Raw genomic sequence first — 19,954 nt, 5'->3', positions numbered from 1 at the left:
CCATGGGGTCACAATGAACTGGACATGCCTTAACATATATATATATGTTGAAGCTATACAGGCTGGATTCTTATGCTAGGCTGGATTCTGAGCAGTTTAAAATATTAATTTGTGCTCAAAACAATCTATGAGCTAGGCACTATTATTCCCATTTTTCAGAACACAAAACTGAAGTGGAGAAAGGTTAAAACTATGTCATATTCACATGTTCTTTGATTACAGTGCAATTATTTAGAAATCAACAACAAAAGATTTAACTTTTTATTTTTAAATAACTTGAGATTTACAGAAAATTTGCAAAATAGCACAAAGAATTTCCATTTGCCTTTTGCTTAGATTCTCTAAATGTTAACATACTAATGCATTTGCTTTATCATTTTCTGTATACATATTTTTTCTGAATCTTTTTCGATTAAGTTGCATATATAATGTCCCATTATCCATAGATGCTCTAGTGTGTATTTTCTAAAAAGCAAGAACTTTTTCTTAAGTAACCATAGTACAATGATCAAACTCAGGAAACTAACATTGATATAATGCTATTATCTAATCTTCAGACTACTCAAATCTCACAAATTGTCTCAAAATTATCCTTTGTAGAAGAAAAAAAAAAATTTTTTTTTCAACCAGAATCCAACCCAAGATCATGTCTTTTGCATGTTTCTTTTGTCTTCTTTAATCTGAAAGTTTTGACAAGTATAAGGTGGCAAAGTATAAGAAAGGCAAAGTGTTTTTTGTAAAGCTAAATTTATTCAATTTAAATGACTATTTTTTATTCTGAGATTATGCTCTTCCTATTTTAAGGGTACTAAAGTTTTTTACTTTTATATGATGATGCCAATGGCAGATGGTGATTTGGGTTTTTCTGGGGTTTTTTTTTCTTTCCAATGTCCTTGGCTGGCAAGTTTAAAAGCTAAAAACACTTTTAAATATGCCGATTAAAATGGCTGTTTGTTTTGTTTTGTTTTGCAAATTTCCTGGTGCTTAAAACTCAGAATCTGGGAACCACACCCTAGGTAAAGATCCGCCTTCTTGCATATTCCACAACACTGAATTAATTTCTTAGCAAGTTCTCCAAACAAGTTAGGTATGTAACAGGATAAAAGTCTTAATATATATTAAACCAGTGCAAAAATGGCCTTAATTTCAAGCACCAAAGAAATACATTTTCAATCAACATCACAGTTATATCATCTTTCATTGAAACTAACTGTATCAGTACCTATAGGGTAGCTATTTAAAAGTGTAATACCACTTCCCTAATATCATCACTGCCCTAGGAGTGGCCTGGTGTCATCCACGTGAGCGGTATTGGTGCGGTGCAGAAACAAAGATCCTGGGGTCCAAGAAGGCCACCTTCCTGGGTCAGGGTTTTAGCAGCACTGGAAGGGCTGCCCATTGGTGTACATTTTGACCTGTTTACCTTTAGAAATCATACCACAGAGTATTCCGTGTTGACATATATTTAAACTGAGAAGACGTCTGTATTAGAGGAAAGCATATTTTAGTGGGCATCGTGTGTCAAAAATAACTCCATTATTTTTACGTCATTAGCTACCCTTGTGAAAGGAAAGTTCTACATAAATGTACAAATATACTTTTAGAAAACCTTACAGTGTGCTCTGCAGATTGCAGTGTGTCTTCCCATATCAATGAATCCCCACTCCCTTAAAAAGTTAAAAGCAAAACCAAAAAAAAAAGTAGCTGGGCATTTAAAAAAAAGTACATTTCAGCGCAAATACAAGAATCATCATCACTGGCATTTTCGACCAGATGAAACTGTTTAGCCTTATGTCTGACTCTTATCATTCACTGATTTGCTATAATCATGTTCCTTCTATTAATAGTAAGCAGTTCTTGCTAATGTTAGTTCTATATCCATTTGATATGAGCATTTATGTTAAACTTCAAAATAACTCCCGGTGGCATCCAGAACATATGTCAGGAACTTCTGAAAGCAACCTCTGTTTTCCTCCTAATTATGACAACATTTAGCTTTATCAGTAACTGTGAATAAGCATGACAACTGAAGAGTTGGAACTGGTGGGTGCCTTGCAGCAGACACGCTTAGGCTGGCACATCTGCCGAGTTACTTGAAGGTGTTACCATGCTCAGTTCTTCTTCATTTTTTTAAAATAGCGAGCCTGGAAGGATTTGTTCACATTCATGACTATTTTAAAATACAACCAGGAAGGCAGGAGTGAGGCTACTGAGGCCTAGGGAAAGAAACGAAGAGATATGCAATTAAGGCCTGCAATCTGAATTCATTCGACATATAGGATCTTATGTCTTACTATATTACTATTTTATTTATAGATAGATTTAAGAGTTCTTGGATGTACAGTGGAGAACATGGAGGCCTTGCTAGTAAGTCTAAACAATGTATATATGCTAATGTATCACATACTAATTTTGTGACTCGAAGGGAAAGAAAACCCCAAACCAAAGTACTAATTCGGGACTTAAAAATCGACATACCATAAGATAATGGATGAAGTATCCACTGGTCCGGGATTGCACGCCAATGGTTTTAATGGCACACTTCACAAACTTCTCCGAAGAGGGCTTATCCAAAGTTGGCTTTCTGATTTTAGCCAGTTTGGTTGCAACAAAGAAGGGCAGGACACTCTAGAAAGGCAATATACCCCACAAAAACATGCCATTGGTTAGCAAGGCCACAAACTCAGAATTCACTGTGATGCTTGATTGCTCTTAACAGCAGAAACATTCTGAAAAAGTATAACGTTTGTATCTTTAGAGAGAGACAGAAGAAAAAAAGAAGCAGCTATCTAAAGCTACCTTGATAGAAGAAATGACTGCATAAAACAAGTTTAAAAAACAAAACAGAACAAAATCTATCACTTCCCTGGTGGCGCAGTGGATAAGGATCCACCTGCCAATGCAGCGGACACAGAAAGCTACAGAGCAACGAAGCCCGTGAACCATAACTACTGAGTCTGCACGGTAGAGCCTGGGAGCTGCAACTACCAGCCCACACGCTGTGACCGCTGAAGTCCAAGCGCCTAGAGCCTGTGCTCCACGAGAGCAGCCACAGCAGTGAGAAGCCTGGATGCTGCAATGAAGAGGAGCCCCTGCTCACCGCAAGCAGAGAAAGCCCGAGCGTGGCGATGAAGACCTAGCACAAATAAATAAGCCTTCCCTAAAAACAAGAAAAATTTCTTCATTGCCGTGCGCATCCACATCCACGCGGTCACAAAGAGGCAGATGCGACCGAGCAACTGAACTGAACTGACCGATCAATACAACAGAGTTCGAGACTAGAGAAAGTTAAAAAATAAGCAGAAACACACTTTTTTGGGTCTTTAAAAAGAATCATTATACAAATCTAGAGCAGAGATTTGGAATAGGATGCTTTCTACTCTGATTAAACTGCATGGTTACAGAACCACCACACAGGAGGTTTTTGACATTTTATGCCCCTATAGAGATAATATTAACTTTCTCCCTACTTTAAGCTTCTTCTATCAGCTTTGGCCCATCTAAAATAAAAAGACATTTCACACTCTCAGCTTTGGGCTACCCACTTTTCTCCCCTAGTTTCTTACCATTCTGCTTCTGAGTTTTATGAACTTTGCTGTTGAAGAGCTAGGACCACCATCTGTCTTTGTGTTTTTCCTTTTTGCTTTGTTGTGGGGGAGACAGGATAACATTATGGAAACAGCTCGGGCAACTAATAGACACTTGACAGCACTAGTGTGGGATGACAAACCTGGACGTTACCTTTCAGGAGAATTAATTTTTTATTATTATTCATTATTTAGGGGAATTCATTCTTTCTGATGCTTGCTATATTTTAGATATGCTTCAACACAGAACGCAAGGAAACCCTACTACAATGACTCTTGAGTCATGACACAAGAGGTCCCTTCTATACTTTGAAATTACTTGGGCATGCTTGTATACCAAGGAGTGAATGTACTCTCTTTATCTGAAATGTGTGAAAGGAAAGGGTATAAATTGCAATGAAACTTCTATTAAGGAAGGGGATCTATTTCAGCACATGGTGGTCAAAATCAAAAATGTCATTACTAAAGGCAGAAACAAAACTGAAATGTGCTCCAGTCTCTAGATCTTCTTCCTGCTAAGAGCGGGGAGTTCCCATATCTGTCTTTTGTTATTTTTTTGTCACTCCCAAGTATGAGTCACCCTCCTTAACAGGTGACCCGAAACTGCAACCCACCTAACAGAACCAGGAAGCCAAGGGCCTAACCACTGTCCCTCTCCAGCTTTTTCTTACTCCCTGCCATCACAAACCTGACACTGAGCAAACTAACTTCCCAAAGTGCTTCAGTACCTGGGCCAACTCTGACCAGGTGACTTTTTGGTGTTTGACAGTTTGTTTACTGGAATTCGGTTTCCTTGGTGGCTCAGATGGTAAAGAATCCGCTTGCAGTGCAGGAGGCCTAGGTTTGATCCCTGGATCGGGAAGACCCCCTGGAGAAGGGAATGGCTACCCACTGCAGTATTCTTGCCTGGAGAATTCCATGGACAGAGGAGCCTGGTGGACCAGAGTCCATGGGGTCACAAAGAGTCGGACACAACTGAGTGATTAACACACACACTTACTGAAATTATTACTCTACACTTATTCTTCACTTAAAAAGCATTTTTTGGGGGGTCAAATAGATCCTTATTTTTAACACCATGTTGCTAGGAGGATCCAGTATATGACAGTACAAACCAAAGAGAGATCTCAGGCTAACACACCGTATGAAATGCAGAGCTCAGGAGGCTCTGACAATGGGTAGGGAAAGAAAGCTTGTTCATCAAGCTGAGTAGCAAACAGCAGCGAGAATGTATGCATGTACACTGACTCAGTAGTGAAGAACCTCAAGCAAATGCCGTCACACCTCTGTGCCTTGGGTTTCTTGGTTACAAAAAAGGAAAGATTAAAAAACAAAAACAAAAAACCTTTCTCATATACAGATCACAAACCTATCAAGAGTGAAGTTTCGAGCCTCTCAGTATAAAGGTGGTCTACTAATGATACGTTCCAATTACATTATTCTATTCTAATCCTCCCGGCCTCCCTCCTCTTGGGGCAGCATAAATAAGACTGTTCTGATCTTAAATTAAGTCGCACTGCCTGGGTGAACCACTTGATGGTGCCAAATGTTAACTCATCGTCCAGTTACAGCTCCAGCTTGTCTGGAGGAGGTCCTGGCTCTGGAGGTGGGGACAAGAGACACACATTCTACTCTGGGAAGGGTATTTATTTCTACACAGGTTTAAAATTGAAGCAGTTCACATGGCCTAGCAGAGGATGGAAAGGATTCGGAGATGGGAGTTTGTCAGGTAAACGAATAAGTGAAGAACATTTTGGGTAATGGAAACAGCAGGAGCAAAGAAAAGGAGACTCAGGGAGCAGGACGTTCTCAGGGACCTGCAACAATTCACTACGGTCCACACAGGGAAAGGCACGAAGTGGTGGCAGGAGGAAGGCTAAAGAGTACAGCAAACGAAGTCCAGTCACCGACGGTATGGATTTCCAGAGCGGAAGTTCTGTGATGGCACGGTCTTATTCACCATTATATGCTTAGCCACCGCCAGTGCCGCACATGTGTTAAGAGTGCCAAGAATATCTACTGAATGAATCAGCAGCAGAGCTCTCGGGACAGCCCTGAATATACTACTGGGGTCCCTTTCTACTGCTGCAGTCCAGAAAATTAATGACACCAGAAAGCTGACAACATGATATGAGATTTTAAACCACAACTTTAGATATTCTGACACTTAAGATTATCTATCTATCTATCTAAACAAAAGCAAACGTATAGCTTTTGCTATAGCTCACCTAGAGTTTCAAAAGCAGTATTTCAAATCACATAACAGTTTCCCTGGTGGCTCAGATGGTAAAGAATCCGCCTGCAATGCGGGAGACCTGGGTTTGATCCCTGGGTTGGGAAGATCTCCTGGAGGAGATCATGGGAGTCCACTCCAGTATTCTTGCCTGGGGAATTCCATGGACAGAGGAGCCTGGCGGGCTATAGTCCATGGGGTCCCAAGGAATTGGACACAACAGAGTGACTAAGCATAGGACAGTATAAGGAAATACCTAAAGGAAGTCAACCCTGAATATTCACTGGAAGGACTGATGCTGAAGCTGAAGCTCCAATACTTTGGCCACCTGATGAGAAAAGCTGACTCACTGGAAAAAAACCCTGATGCTGGGAAAGATTGAAGGTAGGAGGAGAAGGGGATGACAGAGGATGAGCTGGATGGATGGCATCACTGGCTCAATGGGCATGAGTTTGAGTAAACTCCAGGAGATAGTGAAGGATGAAGGACAGGGAAGCCTGGCGTGCTGCAGTCCACAGGGTCGCAAAGAGTTGGACATGACTTAGTGACTGAACAACAACAAGGAAATATCTGATAGGTCAAAATGTCATCTAAACAGTTAAACTAAAACCCAATAAATGATCATCAATCCACCTTTCCTGTCTTTCCTGTCTATGCAAGGAAACATTATAGTGAACAGGTCAAGAAGATACCCATACTTTCATAGGAAGTATTTTGGGCAGAACACAACAAATTTTAAAAGTTGCTTAAGCTCAACAATTTGTTGTGATAAATACAGTCAGCCTGGAAACAGCTTGACCCTTGACAGCTATAGATGCAGGCACATGCCCTGGTCTTTAAACCAGAAATCATTAACTAGGCCATAAAGCAAAACTGTTGATGTTTTATCCTTGCATCAGCCTATTAAAAAAAAAAAATCCCTGGAGATAAATTTGATATCCTTTTTCTCACCCACTGAGTAGCCTGCTGAGGTATCCGGTCTTTAGGGAACACTTTAGGGGGCCCTCGATTCAGAACTGGAAGTTTAAATACAACTTAATGTCATAGAATAGGAGAAAGATGGATGACCAGCTCTGCACGGCAAGTGTTCAAGAATCAAACACCAAACCTTCTAACTTCACAAGGTAGTGATCTTTCATGTCGTCATCTATGTCCCGAACATGCCTTCTTAAATTTAAAGATGACTATAACAACCCCCAACTATGCTTTGGGAAACAAGGATCCAGAGAACACCAGGCTCCCGTCTGTTTGTACAATATGGAATTCTCAATATGGGGTCTGATCTGTCTTTTACGAGCATTACGTTTACCAGGGAAGTCGGCACACATTCTCAAGGCAGAGGCTGCAGCTCCTAGGAGGCGTTTCAGGGAATCTCTTCCCTTAAGTCTGTGTACTCATCCTCCATCGCAGGTCTTATATCCTCCAGAAAATCTGAATGATCACATACCTAGATCCTAGTTTTGGAAAGGAAAGTGAAGTCGCTCGGTCGTGTCTGACTCTGCAATTCCATGGACTGCAGCCTGCCAGGCTCCTCTGTCCATGGGATTCTCCAGGCAAGTATACTGGAGTGGGTTGCAATTTCCTTCTCCAGGGGATCTTCCTGACCGAGGGATCGAACCCAGGTCTCCCGCATTGCAGGCAGACTCTTTGCTGTCTGAGATTGGGCTATTTCACTTGCAGACCATGAGATAAGCATTTTCACCAAAGGGCCCTTAATTATCTCATTGGCAGAAACAAATCCTTGGACTTTCTAGAAAATGTTAGGAAAAAGGAATCATTCTGATGGTGCAGAGATCCCTGATTCCACGCCAATGAGCAAAGGCCCCACAGTAACATTAGCTACAAAGGACCTAAGCACAAAAGAAAGGAGTTGAAGTGTTGTGCTCTGCACAAAGATGATCCTTGATCAACACTGGCTGGCTGATAATCTTACAAATGACCTACTTCCCTATATGTGGAATTTGTACATTAAAATGCAGAGAACCAAAGGACAAACAGTGTAATCTCACCCAAAAAAAGCATGTATTCAACAACAAGCGCTTCCTAAGCACCTACTAGAACACTGATTTAGGCCCTCAGAATTCAGTTATGAACAAAGACAGAATCCCTGACCTTACTGAGCTTACATCTTAGTTGGGGGAAGGCCTGGTGTGTAGAATCTACAAACAGACGGTAAAAGAATGTCTAAGACTGGCAGGTGAGGATAAAAAAGGAAGAAGGAAAATAAACCTGAGTGAAGGATGGAGGTGATGGGGGCTGTTACTGCAGGTGATCAAGAAGGGCCCTCTGTGATATGGTAACATATATGTGATCATATCACATATAAACAAAGATTACAATGAAGGGAGAGAGCGAGCCAAAAGGATACCTGGATAAAGAGCCCTAGACTGGAAGAACAGCAAGTGCAAAGGTCCTGAGTGTGCTTGGAGCGTCTGAGGAACTGCAAGGAGGTTCTACAGAAATAGCAGGGGTGGGGGCAAGCTAATGTGAAATGCTTGCAATCAGAACAAGGTAGGTCATAAGAACTCATGATTTTACTCTGAAAGAGATGAAAAACCACAGGACAATTTTGAGCAGAGGAGTACAACGACCTGGATTATGCTTTGAACAGATCACTCTGCAGGAGCGGACTGTGGGGCTGGCAGGGGAGGGAGTGGGGAGGCCACACAGGAAGAGACTGCAAAAGGCCCAGCCAAGAGGTCATGGCGGCTCCGGCTAGCAGCAGGGGTGGGTCATGAGAAGTGGTCAGGTAGTGGACGTGTTTACAGGATCAACTCAAGTCAGGAGGATTTCCTGATGGATGGAATTTCGGGTGTAAAAGAGAGAATAAGCTAGATACAAGGGGCAGAACATCAGCTCTGAAATCAATAGACCTGGATTCAAATTCCACTTGATCACTTACTAGTTGTGAGATTTTGAGCAAAATATTGAGCTTTTTTTTTGAGGTTTCTTTCTTGGGGTATACAGCATCTTCCTTATTGCATTATTACAAGGATTAAATAAAACATTGTCAGTTAGAAAGTGTGGGACTTGAACTCTCGTATGTATTAGCAATTATTTTCCAAGTTTTCTAATATTTATATTTTTCATAATGGATTTAGAAAGAAAAACTTAGCTAACATTTAATATCCTGTAAGAGGTATAAGAACACCATTTGCTATAGAAAAATGACTCTGATAACCACCTGGATATCTGAGTCCTTTATGGATACAGATTTAATGTGTTTAAAGAAGGGCTTCCCTGGTGACTCAGGCAGTAAAGACTCTGTCTACAATGTGGGAGACCTGGGTTCAATTCCTGGGTCAGGAAGATCCCCTGGAGAAGGGAATGGCATCCCACTCCAGTATTCTTGCCTGGAGAATTCCATGGACAGAGGAACCTGGCGGGCTACAGTTCATGGTGTCACAAAGAGTCGGACACAACTGAGCGACTAACACTATCACTAAAGGACACTTTGGGTTTTTAGTTCTTGTGGTGCAACGTTACTAAAAAAGCCAAGGAAAAACAGCCATGATCACTGACAAAACTAAGGATTCACCTAGTTGGAAGGGGTCTGGGTCCAAAGATCCCAACGGGACTAATTTTATTATTCTTAAAGATATTTCTCAAAGTTGGTACAGTTGACCAGATATACCTATCTCCTGTGAGAATCTTTCTGCTGCTTCATTGTTCTCTGTATTTAGACTCCATTTGCACTAAAGACATACACCATTGCCTTCTTTTATTGTCATTGGCAATTAACAAGAAGAATGTATGAGGACTTACATTTTCATTCCCAACACCTATTTCTCCACGTTGAGCTTTCTAGCTCGTTGAAGCCTCATAGATCTGTCTGATTATGCTAAGCAATAAAATGCTTTAACAAAATATACACAAAGAATATCTTCTTTCATTAACAAAATAAACTGGAACCTTGTTTGCTCCCTCACTTCAATTTGTCTGACTTGTTTTCTAAATTTATTCTAAAAACTATGTTTTTTAAAGAATTAGCAAAATTGCCAACTCTCATCACCGAGGAGAAACAAAGAACTGGAAGGCAGGATTCTAAGAGAATGGAGCCCTGAGATTTTCTCCATTATTATAAGTTCACATTTAAATGGAGCATTCTTTTGTAATTTTGTGCTAAGTGCGACAAGCCCCCTCTTCGTTTTTAGGCCAGACCGGCTGAAACCTACACCTACCTTCTTCAGGTCTGGATGGTCTCCACCTGCATCCTCACCTTTCCTCTGGTAAAAAGTCAGGTAAACTAAACCTGGGCTTCCCTGGTGGCTCAGACGGTAAAGAATCCGCCTGCAGTGAGGGAGACCCTGGTTCGATCCTTGGGTCGGGAAGATTCCCCTGGAGAAGGGAATGGCAACCCACTCCAGTATTCTTGGCTGGGAAATCCCATGGACAGAGGAAACTATAGGATTGCAAAGAGTCAGACGTGACTGAGCAACTGACTTTCCCTTTCAAATTAAACCTAATGGGTGGCTTCAGTTAGCAAATGATCCCCGTGTTGAGAACATTTCCAGAGACCTGGCTTTCCAGCTCCAAGCAAGAAGACTATGGTGCAGGATAACACCCCAGGGAGAAGCACGGGGGCCTGGCAGAAAGAGCACAGACCTAGACGTTACTCAAACCCATGCGACCAATCCGGAGGGGGAAATTCCTAAATTCCCTATACCTCCCCCATGCCCCCAACACAGCATCCTCCTTTAGAGTCTTCATAGAATGGACAACTATGTGAAACCATCTCATTCATGTGTGTGTTTGCTTGCTTATTGTCTGTCTCCTTCCCACTAAATATAAACTCTGCCACAGCAGGGACTCCATCTGTCTTTTTGCCACGGCAGCCCCACCTCCCCAGCAGTTCCCTCTCAGTATTTTGTGAGTAATATTATGAGAAAGAGTTCCCTGATGGCCTAATGGTTAGGATTTGGGGCTTTCACTGCCATGGCCCGGGTTCAGTTTCTGGTCGGGGAATTCAGATCCCATAAGCCACGCAGCTCAGCCAAGATGAGAGATACTATGAGATCAAAAATTAGAACGCAGGTGGTAGGTTAGATAAGAATACTACATCAATGTTAACGGTAAAGTTGGTAACTGTATTGTGATTAGTTATTAAGGGTATCCTTATTCTTTGAAAATACATTGAAGGATCTGGAGGTAAAGAAACATGATACACGCAGCTCACCTCTCAATGATAAAACAAATGGAACAAAATATTAACCACAAGTGAATCTGCATAAAGAATACTGGGGTGTTCTTTGTACTATTCTTACAAGCTTTCTACAGATTTGAAATTACTTCCAAGGTGAAAAACACACACACAAGAAAGCCTGTGAAAGTTTTACAGAATAAGTGTTCAAGAAGTACAGTTTAAGGATGTCATCTTAGTTTCAGCTCTTTCTTACTTGCTTGGCATTAAGAGATGGAGCCTGGTACTGGGGCCCACCAACTGGCCAGTTAGATCACTTATGACTTTGTCCTCTGAAAGAGTTAAGTATAATTTTGACTGGGATTTAGTTATAGGGTAATAATGAGAACAGATCGTTCTTACTGACAGAGCAACTTTCAATGAGATTTACAAGAATGTATTTCTTAGCCTCTATTCTAACGTCAACAGAGTCAAAATGCACCTCTAAGATGTTTCTTATCACTTGTTGTTGCTATTGTTTGTGTTTCCAGGAAATGCTTTGCCAAATCTATTGGCAAATCTGAATTCATGAAGGAAATGTTAAATGCTCTTACAAAATTATAGGAAAGAAGTTGAAGGAAAGATGAGGAGAGCAAAGCAAAGAAAAAAAAATATAACAAAGGAATGAATAGAAAACAATTCAGAATCTGAAAAACATTCTCTCTCCCTCTCTCCAAAGAGCAATCTGTCATATTTCCATGTGGACACAGACCTAGAAAGCAAACTTGTCTTCCAAAGATTAGAAGAAATGGAAATGTGACATCATAGCATTAGCCTGGAAACCCTCTAGATAGAGAATTTGAAAATTCAAGACCAGAGGCCTATGTGAGCAACAGAAGAAGCTCAAAAGGCCTTAAAAACAGAGGACCGTGTATCACCACACATAGCCATGCACAGCCAGGGTCCTGCATGAGGCCAGCAGAAGGCAGCTCTCTGGTGTGCACCACACTACAGATGCCATAACAGAGACAGACAGGAGAAAAAGCCCCAGTACACTGGATACAGTGTATCCAAGAAAACACTGGTTGGGAGGGGATAGGGGGAGTTTGGGGCCAGAGAGTATCAGACACAGATATGTAATAAGAAATGAGAGAGGGGCTTCCCTGGCGGCTCAGGGGTAAAGACTCCACCTGCCAATGCAGGAGACACAGGTTCCACCCGCGGACCGGGAAGGTCCTGCATGCCGCCGAGCAACTAAGCCCGTGCACCGCAACGATACAGCCTGTGCTCCAGCGCCCAGGAGCTGCACCGACTGAGCCCATGGGCTGCAATTACTGGAGTGCGAATGCTCTAGAGCCCATGCTCCGCAGCGAGAGAGCAGCCCCTGCTCACCACAGCGAGAGAGAAGCCCGCACATCAGCAGAGACCCAGGACAGCCAAATAAATCCATTTTTCCAAAAAGAAAGAAAGAAGACAGCAAAAGGTTTCCCAGGTGAAGTGAGGCCGAAGCCCTGAAAGATGGGCAGGGAGAAGGTGTGAAGAGGACACTGGCAGAGGAGTGGGGGTGAGGGCGTGCCGGCAGTGGAGGAGCCAGTCACGGGCACCGCTGAGCGCACAGCACATGACAGACGTGACAGGGTCCGCTCTGGCTGGAATTCAGGCTGGGATGATGGAGCAGTCAGAGGCGATGGCCTCATGGGGTCTGAATCCAACCCTGAACTTGATGGGCAGCCACCGGAGGACTCTGAAGGAAGGCTACACATCCCGGTTGTTTTGAATCAGATCACCCAGGAAACAGGATGTGGGAAGGAGTGGAAGGGCAACCAGCTGATGAATACTCCTCACCTGAAAGACTGCCCAGACCACACACCACCAGAGAAAAACCAATACTCTGTAACGGAGCTGCATTTAGACCGGATTTTTTTTTCTTATCCCTTTGGTCAAAGTTAACATGAGAGTCTCTTCTACTTCAGCATTCTGATGTGTTCATGCAGAAATGACTACTTTTCCTCACAAACATTACGGTTTTTGGTTTTTCACCAAGTTCACCCTAAGTCTAAACTTTGAGAGAATTCTCATGAAGGAACACAGGGATCAATGAAATCACATCATTGATAATTCATCTTTAGGAAAAAGAAACGTGTATCAAAGTAAAATATTTCCGAAACAAATGCTAATGTGTTTCTATAGTAGCTGCTGGTCACAACAAATCAACAGGCAGAGAATATGCAGAAAAGATCTTTGAGGGAAATCAGACCTAGAAATAAGAGAAGAAACAGCCTTGTCTGTTGACGGAATTTTGGAAATTGCTCGTCTGCACTGACAAGGCCTAAGACTGCCTTTTGTCACTGAAACACTTGGCAGCTTCTGGTCACACTGCCTCCAGGTCACTCACCAATGGACCTTTAAGATTCCTACTGGGTCTCCATAGTGTTTAAAAATTATTAGTTAATAGCTTGAATATAATTGATTCATCAGAATGAGAAGATGGCATGACACAGTGTGGCACGTGAGGCCTGACCTCCCCAAGTGTTTTACTGATCTCCTGTTACCAAAATACAACACATTCTGTGTAGCAGGTTCAGACTATTAGCATTAAAATAACTGGTGTCAAGAGACGGGGAAGTGGGGAGCATATAGTAGCACCATATAAAATTCAGGAATCTTAAAAACCCTGACCTCCCAGGGTACCCTGTATTCATGGGGAGCTGCAGACTGGAGTAACACCAAAGGACTATATATGGAAGGATCCCTTCAAAGGATCCCTTGAGGGAGACATTTAGAGGAACAGGCTCTAAACTGACCCTGGAAGATGAGGAAATATTTACCCTAAAGATATCCGGGAGGAAATGGAACTAAGCAGTCCAGCACCTTCTGCCTGACCAGATGGATCCAAAGAACCTTCCTGCAAAGCAGGAGACATAGGAGATGTGGGTTCAATCCCTGGGTGAGGAAGACCCTCTGGAGGAGGTCATGGCAGCACACTCTAGGACTCCTGCCTGGAGAAGTCCATGGACAGAGGAGCCGGGCAGGCTCCAGTCCGTAGGGTCACAAAGAGTCGGACACGAATGAGTGACTAACACTGAGATCATTAGGAGATGCCGTGAAACACACAGAGACATGAAGTGCCTAGCACAGTGCCTGAAAAGTATTCCCTCTAACATTAGCTATTTGTATTGTGATTGATCGTCTGGGGCTTCAGGGTACAAAAAGGAAAATACTAGGCTCACAGAATGGAAAGCCATAATGAAGACTGGGTGTGTGAGGAGGTGGGCGCAGGCCGTGGGCAGGAGCAGGAATGAGATAAGGACTGCAATCTCCCAAGACATTGACAAAAATGTGGCTAACCACGGAAACACTGTGAGCCTTCATTTCTTTGTGTTGAGTGATAGCTGATTTGAGACTGATACCTATAAAAGCCCCTTCACTGGATTCGTTTTGTATTTTCACAGCATTGTATCTGTTAGCTACATAATAAAATCAAAGGTCTCTCTAAAAATTAAGTCAAAATAGATCAAAGGCCTAAATATTAGAGCTAAAACTGTAAAACTCTTAGAGGAAAACATAAAGGGGAAAATCAACTATACTTCAATAAAATTTTTTTTAAAAAACCCAGCCAAAAAGCCTCATTGATTTGGCAATGGTTTCTTGGCTAGGACACCAAGAGCACAGGTAACAGGAATGAAAAATAAGTTGGACTGCATCAAACTTTAACACTTTTGAGCATCAAAGGAGACTACCCATAGAGTGAACAGGTAACCCACAGACTGGGAGAAAATGTTTGTAAACCATATATCTAATAAAGGGTTAATGTCCAGAATATATCTAGAAATCCTACAATTCAAAAATAAAAAAGCAAACAACCTAATGAAATAATGGGTGGAGAACTTGGATACTTCTCCAAAGAAGATAGACAAATGGCCAGTACACACTTGAAAAGATGCTCAACATCATTAATCCTTAAGGAAATGCAAATCAAAATCAAAACCATAATGTGATACCACTCCATACACATAAACATCAGCTCAGATCAGTCGCTCAGTCTTGTCTGAATCTGTGACCCCATGGACTATAGCCTGCCAGGCTCCTCTGTCCATGGAATTCTCTAGGCAATAGTACTGGAGTGAGTTACCCTTTCCTCCACCAGAGGATCTTCTGGACCCAGGGATCGAACCCATGTCTCTTGCGTCTCCTGCATTGGCAGGCAGATTCCTTACCACGGTGCCATCTGGGAAGCACTCATAAGAATGGCTATTATTAAAAACAAACAAAAAGAAAATACCAAATATTGGTGAGGATGTGGAGAAATTGGAACCCTTATACATTGCTGGTAGGAATATAAAATAGGGCAGCTATTATACTGTGGAAAACAGGAAGGTGATTCTTCCAAAAAAGAATTATCATATGATCCAGAAGTTGCATCTGTGTACATATCCAAAAGAACTGAAAGCAGGGTCTCAAAGAGATGGGTGTAAACTCACATTCAAAGCAGCATTATTCACAGCAGCCAAGAGGTGGAAGCACCCCAATGTCCATCAACAGATGAATGGATAAACACACGTGACATATAGCAGTAACAGAATTACATTAAGCCTTAAAAAGGAAATTCTGACACATGCTATAACATGGATGAACCCTGAAGACATGTTAAGTGAAATAAGCCAGTCACAAAAAGACAAATACTGTAGGATTCCACTCCTATCAAGTACCTGGTGTAGTCAAATTCAGAGACAAGGAGAATGGTGGTTGTCAGAGGCTGGGGGAGGGTAAATGGAAAGTGACTGTTTAAAGGATACAAAGTTCCAGTTTTGGACAACTGCAAAAAATCCTGGAGATGGAAGGTAGTGATGGTTGTAGACAATGTCAATGTACTTCACGACACTGAACTGAAAACTTAAAAGCTACAGAAATGGTGTTTTTGGTGTATATTTTACCACAATTTTAAAAAAGTAAAAAAATCACTACCATACCTATATCAACCTGGTAAATGCAGTCATCCTCACTTTAGTAAAAAGTTAGCTTTACTCAGCACTTTCCTCTCCTATCATTAATAAACAGTGGCACTCCTTGCATACTTGGCAGCTAAGAGATACTGATGGTCTAATTCTTTCAAAATAAAATCATAAGCACTTACAATTACTATGCACCAACTGTTTATGCTGCATAGTTCTACTTTAGGGTTCATTGATTTAAAATTCTAGACAATAACTGTTTAAAATCTAGACTTAAGGGCATAAAGGAAAAGAAACCATCTCTTTAATGGTGTGCTAACGTCACATTCACTTACCTAGGAATGTGATTTTCTTTCGTTGCCAAGACAGCAACAGTTGCTGTGGAAACCACACAAAAACAGGGATACTTAACTGAAACGAACTCTACTCACCTGCACAAAGATGCCCTTGCTCTTATATTCCTCATGGAGGCATTGAGAGAAGAAATCTACAAAAGCCTGGGAGGGGGTGGGAGTAAGAACACACACATTACATCAGTCGGCCTGATCTGTAGCCATGGAAACAAAAATAATCAACTAACCATTTAACACTATAATTTCTAATCATTCTTTTCACTTCAAATGAAGAGACCTTTAAAAAAAAAAAAAAACCCTCAAAACCTCACGTTTTCTTTATTTGCCACTTAATTAAGTATTCTTTCACCAAATATAATATCTAATTCTGATTGAACTGGAAAAGGCTCTTCTTATCTTTTCTGTTTTCAGAAAATTACTTTCCAAGAAAAAAAACCTCTTATTATATAACAAAGGATACGTTCCTCTTCCCCACCTGCCATTCGAACAGAAACACAGGATGAATTCTGTTCAAGTCTGTTCTATGGGGATTTTGTTGTCAGTAAAGAGAAGAAAAGAGCAAGCATTCTCTTTGTCCTTTGGGATGGCAAGATCCAAGAAGTGCAGAGATGAACGTGACAGCCCATCTTCTTCCAACAGAACAACTCTAAATCTATTTGTAAAATATACCATTTTTTCAAATGTGGACTCAATCTCAGGCTTGAAATGTATCAATGATGACTCTACTAGAGTCCCTGTTAATAATATTAATAGTCTTGTGCCTGTGGAGCAGAACAGGCAAGAAGAAGTTTACCAATCACTTCAAGAAACATGGTGTTCATTTTAAACATGCCTACTGTGTGTTTCAGAGATATTGAAAGCAGGTAGATTCCAGGGTGGGGGGTGGGGCCAAGCTTTTTCAAAATATATTACTTTTCAGTTTTTCCAGGGGCTGAAAGGCAAGGGAAAAGAGGGCAGGTATTTTGCTCTTTTTTACCCCCTGCACAATGCAAGTTCTTACTGTGCATTTTATTTTGCTCATTTTCCCCTAAAAGCAGCGTCTCAGTGGTCACCATTACTTCAGAGATGTATCCTATGCTTCAACAATGTATTTGAGAATCATGCTATTGACCTGCAGGCAGTATAAAATGCATTCTAAATCACTACTGTCCTGGTAGTAGTGTGAAGAGGTGAATGGTGGTGTGGTATAGAATTATGGAATCTTACAGAGAGCTCTGGAAATTCTTATCTCACTTCAGAAGTGGCAGTAAATATCTCTGAATTTTGAATAATGTTGCCAAACATTCACAGTTTCGCATCTATGTTGTGTCTGCTATGCTTACCTATGTGCTGACTAGCTGCAATCCTGCTATTCAGTTCTGCGGACTTGGCACTCAAGCTGTATGCTGAGTCATTCATGAACCAAATCCCCAGTCTTAGACTCACTAACACCATGTTCTGATCAGCTGAGCTAACTGGCTCAGACCAGCTCTCTATTGGAAAGTACAAATACCAATTTTAAAACCAGTGAACTGTGAGGGAAAAAAAAAATATCATCTGCGGATCTGAGATCTTGGCGCCTCAGTTCGGCTGTAAAGTTGATACCAATCAGGCTATCTCCAGCTCCAGCTCTTCCGAAACTAGGCTTGGCTATTTTCCTTTTCTTCTCAGTCCATTTGAAAATGGCTAAAGAGAGAACTTCAAGAAAGTCCATCTCTTATTTTTCAAACTGAAAACTATTCTTTATTCTTCTTCTGACACCATTTACTAAAAAACTGTTCACCTTGGTTGCAGAGTAGATGGTCAACATCGGGACTGGGTACCTGCCAGTGGCAGAGGAGATGTTCAGAATTACGCCTTTAGATCTAAAAAAAGAAGATGCAAGTGAACAGAGTGAAATCAAATATACAATTGTAAGTTACAGATTGAGATATATAAAACTATTTGAAATAGAATAACCTGGCTGTTTTTCTAACCCACCTCTCTCCTTGCCTTTCATCAGCAAGTGCTATGCTTGGTCAGCAAAGAGGCATAACTCAATCAACTAGAAACAGCTCTTCTTTGCAATTAGCTCACTTCTCAGTCTTAGTAATCTGGAGCATGACCGGATTAGATCTTCGGTCTTCTCGAGTTGATTTCTATCCTCTGAGGTCTTCTCTGGCCATAGCACCAAGAATTATCACCCTTAAAAACACCCTCATACTCCTGGTATGCTTTAATTTGGCACCTTATCACATAGTATCATGCTGCAGCACTTAATCACTCTATGATTATCAACATTTGTATCCCTCATAAAACCCATCAGCTTCTGGACATCAGAGCTCTTAACTTATGCTTTTCCTCAAAATACTCTGCCTGTGGTGAGCATGTAACAGGTACTTACATGAATGAATGGCTATGCCCCGCCTTCTTATCTTCCCCAGGTGGTAGGCATTCAGGTGCTAAATGAAGAGCTGACTCTAAAGTCATGCTACTCCATAGTTCATCAAATCATATTCTTTTGCCAAAAGGCAAAGCTCAATTACTACTGTAACTTTTAGAAACTAGTGAGATTTCAGAGTCAGAAAGTTACCAGGAACGACTCGTTCTACAAATAAGTAAAAATTAGTTTGAGAAAAGCAATGCTGCAAATACACATGTTGTTAGCAGTTGTATATGGCTTGAGTAAAGTGTGAAATTAGGGTTTTAGGAATTTTAGACAGAATTAACAACCAACTTTTGGTCCTCAAATCCATTCTCCCCGGGGAATTGGTCCCCTTATTCAGCTACATCAACCTGACCCTGCCTGTCCCCTGCCCTCTAGACCAGGTTCCTGTCCTTCATCTTTCATGCTCAGTCGCTCAGCTGTGTCCAACTCTGTGTGACCCCACAGACTGCAATCCGCCAGGCTCCTCTGTCCATGGGATTCTCCAGGCAAGAATACTGGAGTGGGTTGCCATTTCCTGCACAGGGAATCTTCCCTACCCAGGGATCAAACCCGGGTCTCTTGCATATCTTGAGTTGGCAGATGGATTCTTTACCACTGTGTTACCTGGGAAGCCTTTCTTTCAACTTGAAAGTGAAAGTTGCTCAGTCGTGTCCAACTCTTTGTGACCCCGTGGACTATACCATCCATGGAATTCTCCAGGCCGGAATACTGGAGTGGGTAGCCTTTCCCTTTTCTAGGGGATCTCCCCAGCCCAGGGATCGAACCCAGGTCTCCTTCATTGCGGGTGGATTCTTTACCAGCTGAGCCACAAGGGAAGCTCCAGAATACTGGAGTGGGTAGCCTATCCCTTCTCCAGGAGATCTTCCCTACCCAGGAATAGAACCGGGGTCTCCTGCATTGCAGAAGGATTCTTTACCAACTGAGCTATCAGGGAGGCTTGCTGCTGCTGCTAAGTCACTTCAGTAGTGGCCGACTCTGTGCGACCCCATAGACGGCAGCCCACCAGGGTCCCCTGTCCCTGGGATTCTCCAGGCAAGAACACTGGAGTGGGTTACCATTTCCTCCTCCAATGCATGAAAGTGAAAAGTAAAAGTGAAGTCGCTCAGTCGTGTCTGACTCTTCTCGACCCCATGGACTACAACCCACCAGGCTCCTCCGTCCATGGGATTTTCCAGGCAAGAGTACTGGAGTGGGGTGCCACTGCCTTCTCCAATCAGGGAGGCTTACTTTCTCATTATTCTTGGCCTGAAATTTACTTCCCAAGGCCTTTTTTTTTTTTTTTCTCGTATTTTTTAAAAGGACT

At 41.9% G+C, this 19,954-nt stretch overlaps 1 protein-coding gene across 1 annotated transcript in view; it reads right to left on the bottom strand.

The window, feature by feature from the left end:
* Positions 1 to 247: 247 nt before the first annotated feature.
* HSD17B12 (hydroxysteroid 17-beta dehydrogenase 12) overlaps positions 248 to 19,954 on the bottom strand; it is a 177,263-nt gene continuing 157,556 nt past the window's right edge. Inside the window, exons 8-11 of the mRNA XM_061381190.1 lie at positions 18,007 to 18,088; positions 16,323 to 16,388; positions 2,479 to 2,628; positions 248 to 2,216 (exon numbers count right to left, since the gene is read on the bottom strand). Of these exons, the coding sequence (XP_061237174.1) occupies positions 2,112 to 2,216; positions 2,479 to 2,628; positions 16,323 to 16,388; positions 18,007 to 18,088 (403 nt within the window). The 3' untranslated portion in view covers positions 248 to 2,111. The remainder of the gene's footprint in view (positions 2,217 to 2,478; positions 2,629 to 16,322; positions 16,389 to 18,006; positions 18,089 to 19,954) is intronic.

Source organism: Bos javanicus, chromosome 15, assembly GCF_032452875.1.
Source record: "Bos javanicus breed banteng chromosome 15, ARS-OSU_banteng_1.0, whole genome shotgun sequence".
In the NCBI taxonomy this organism is placed as follows: Eukaryota; Metazoa; Chordata; class Mammalia; order Artiodactyla; family Bovidae; genus Bos; species Bos javanicus.
Note: the sequence above shows the minus strand (reverse complement) of the source record. Positions and strands in the feature narration are given on the sequence as shown.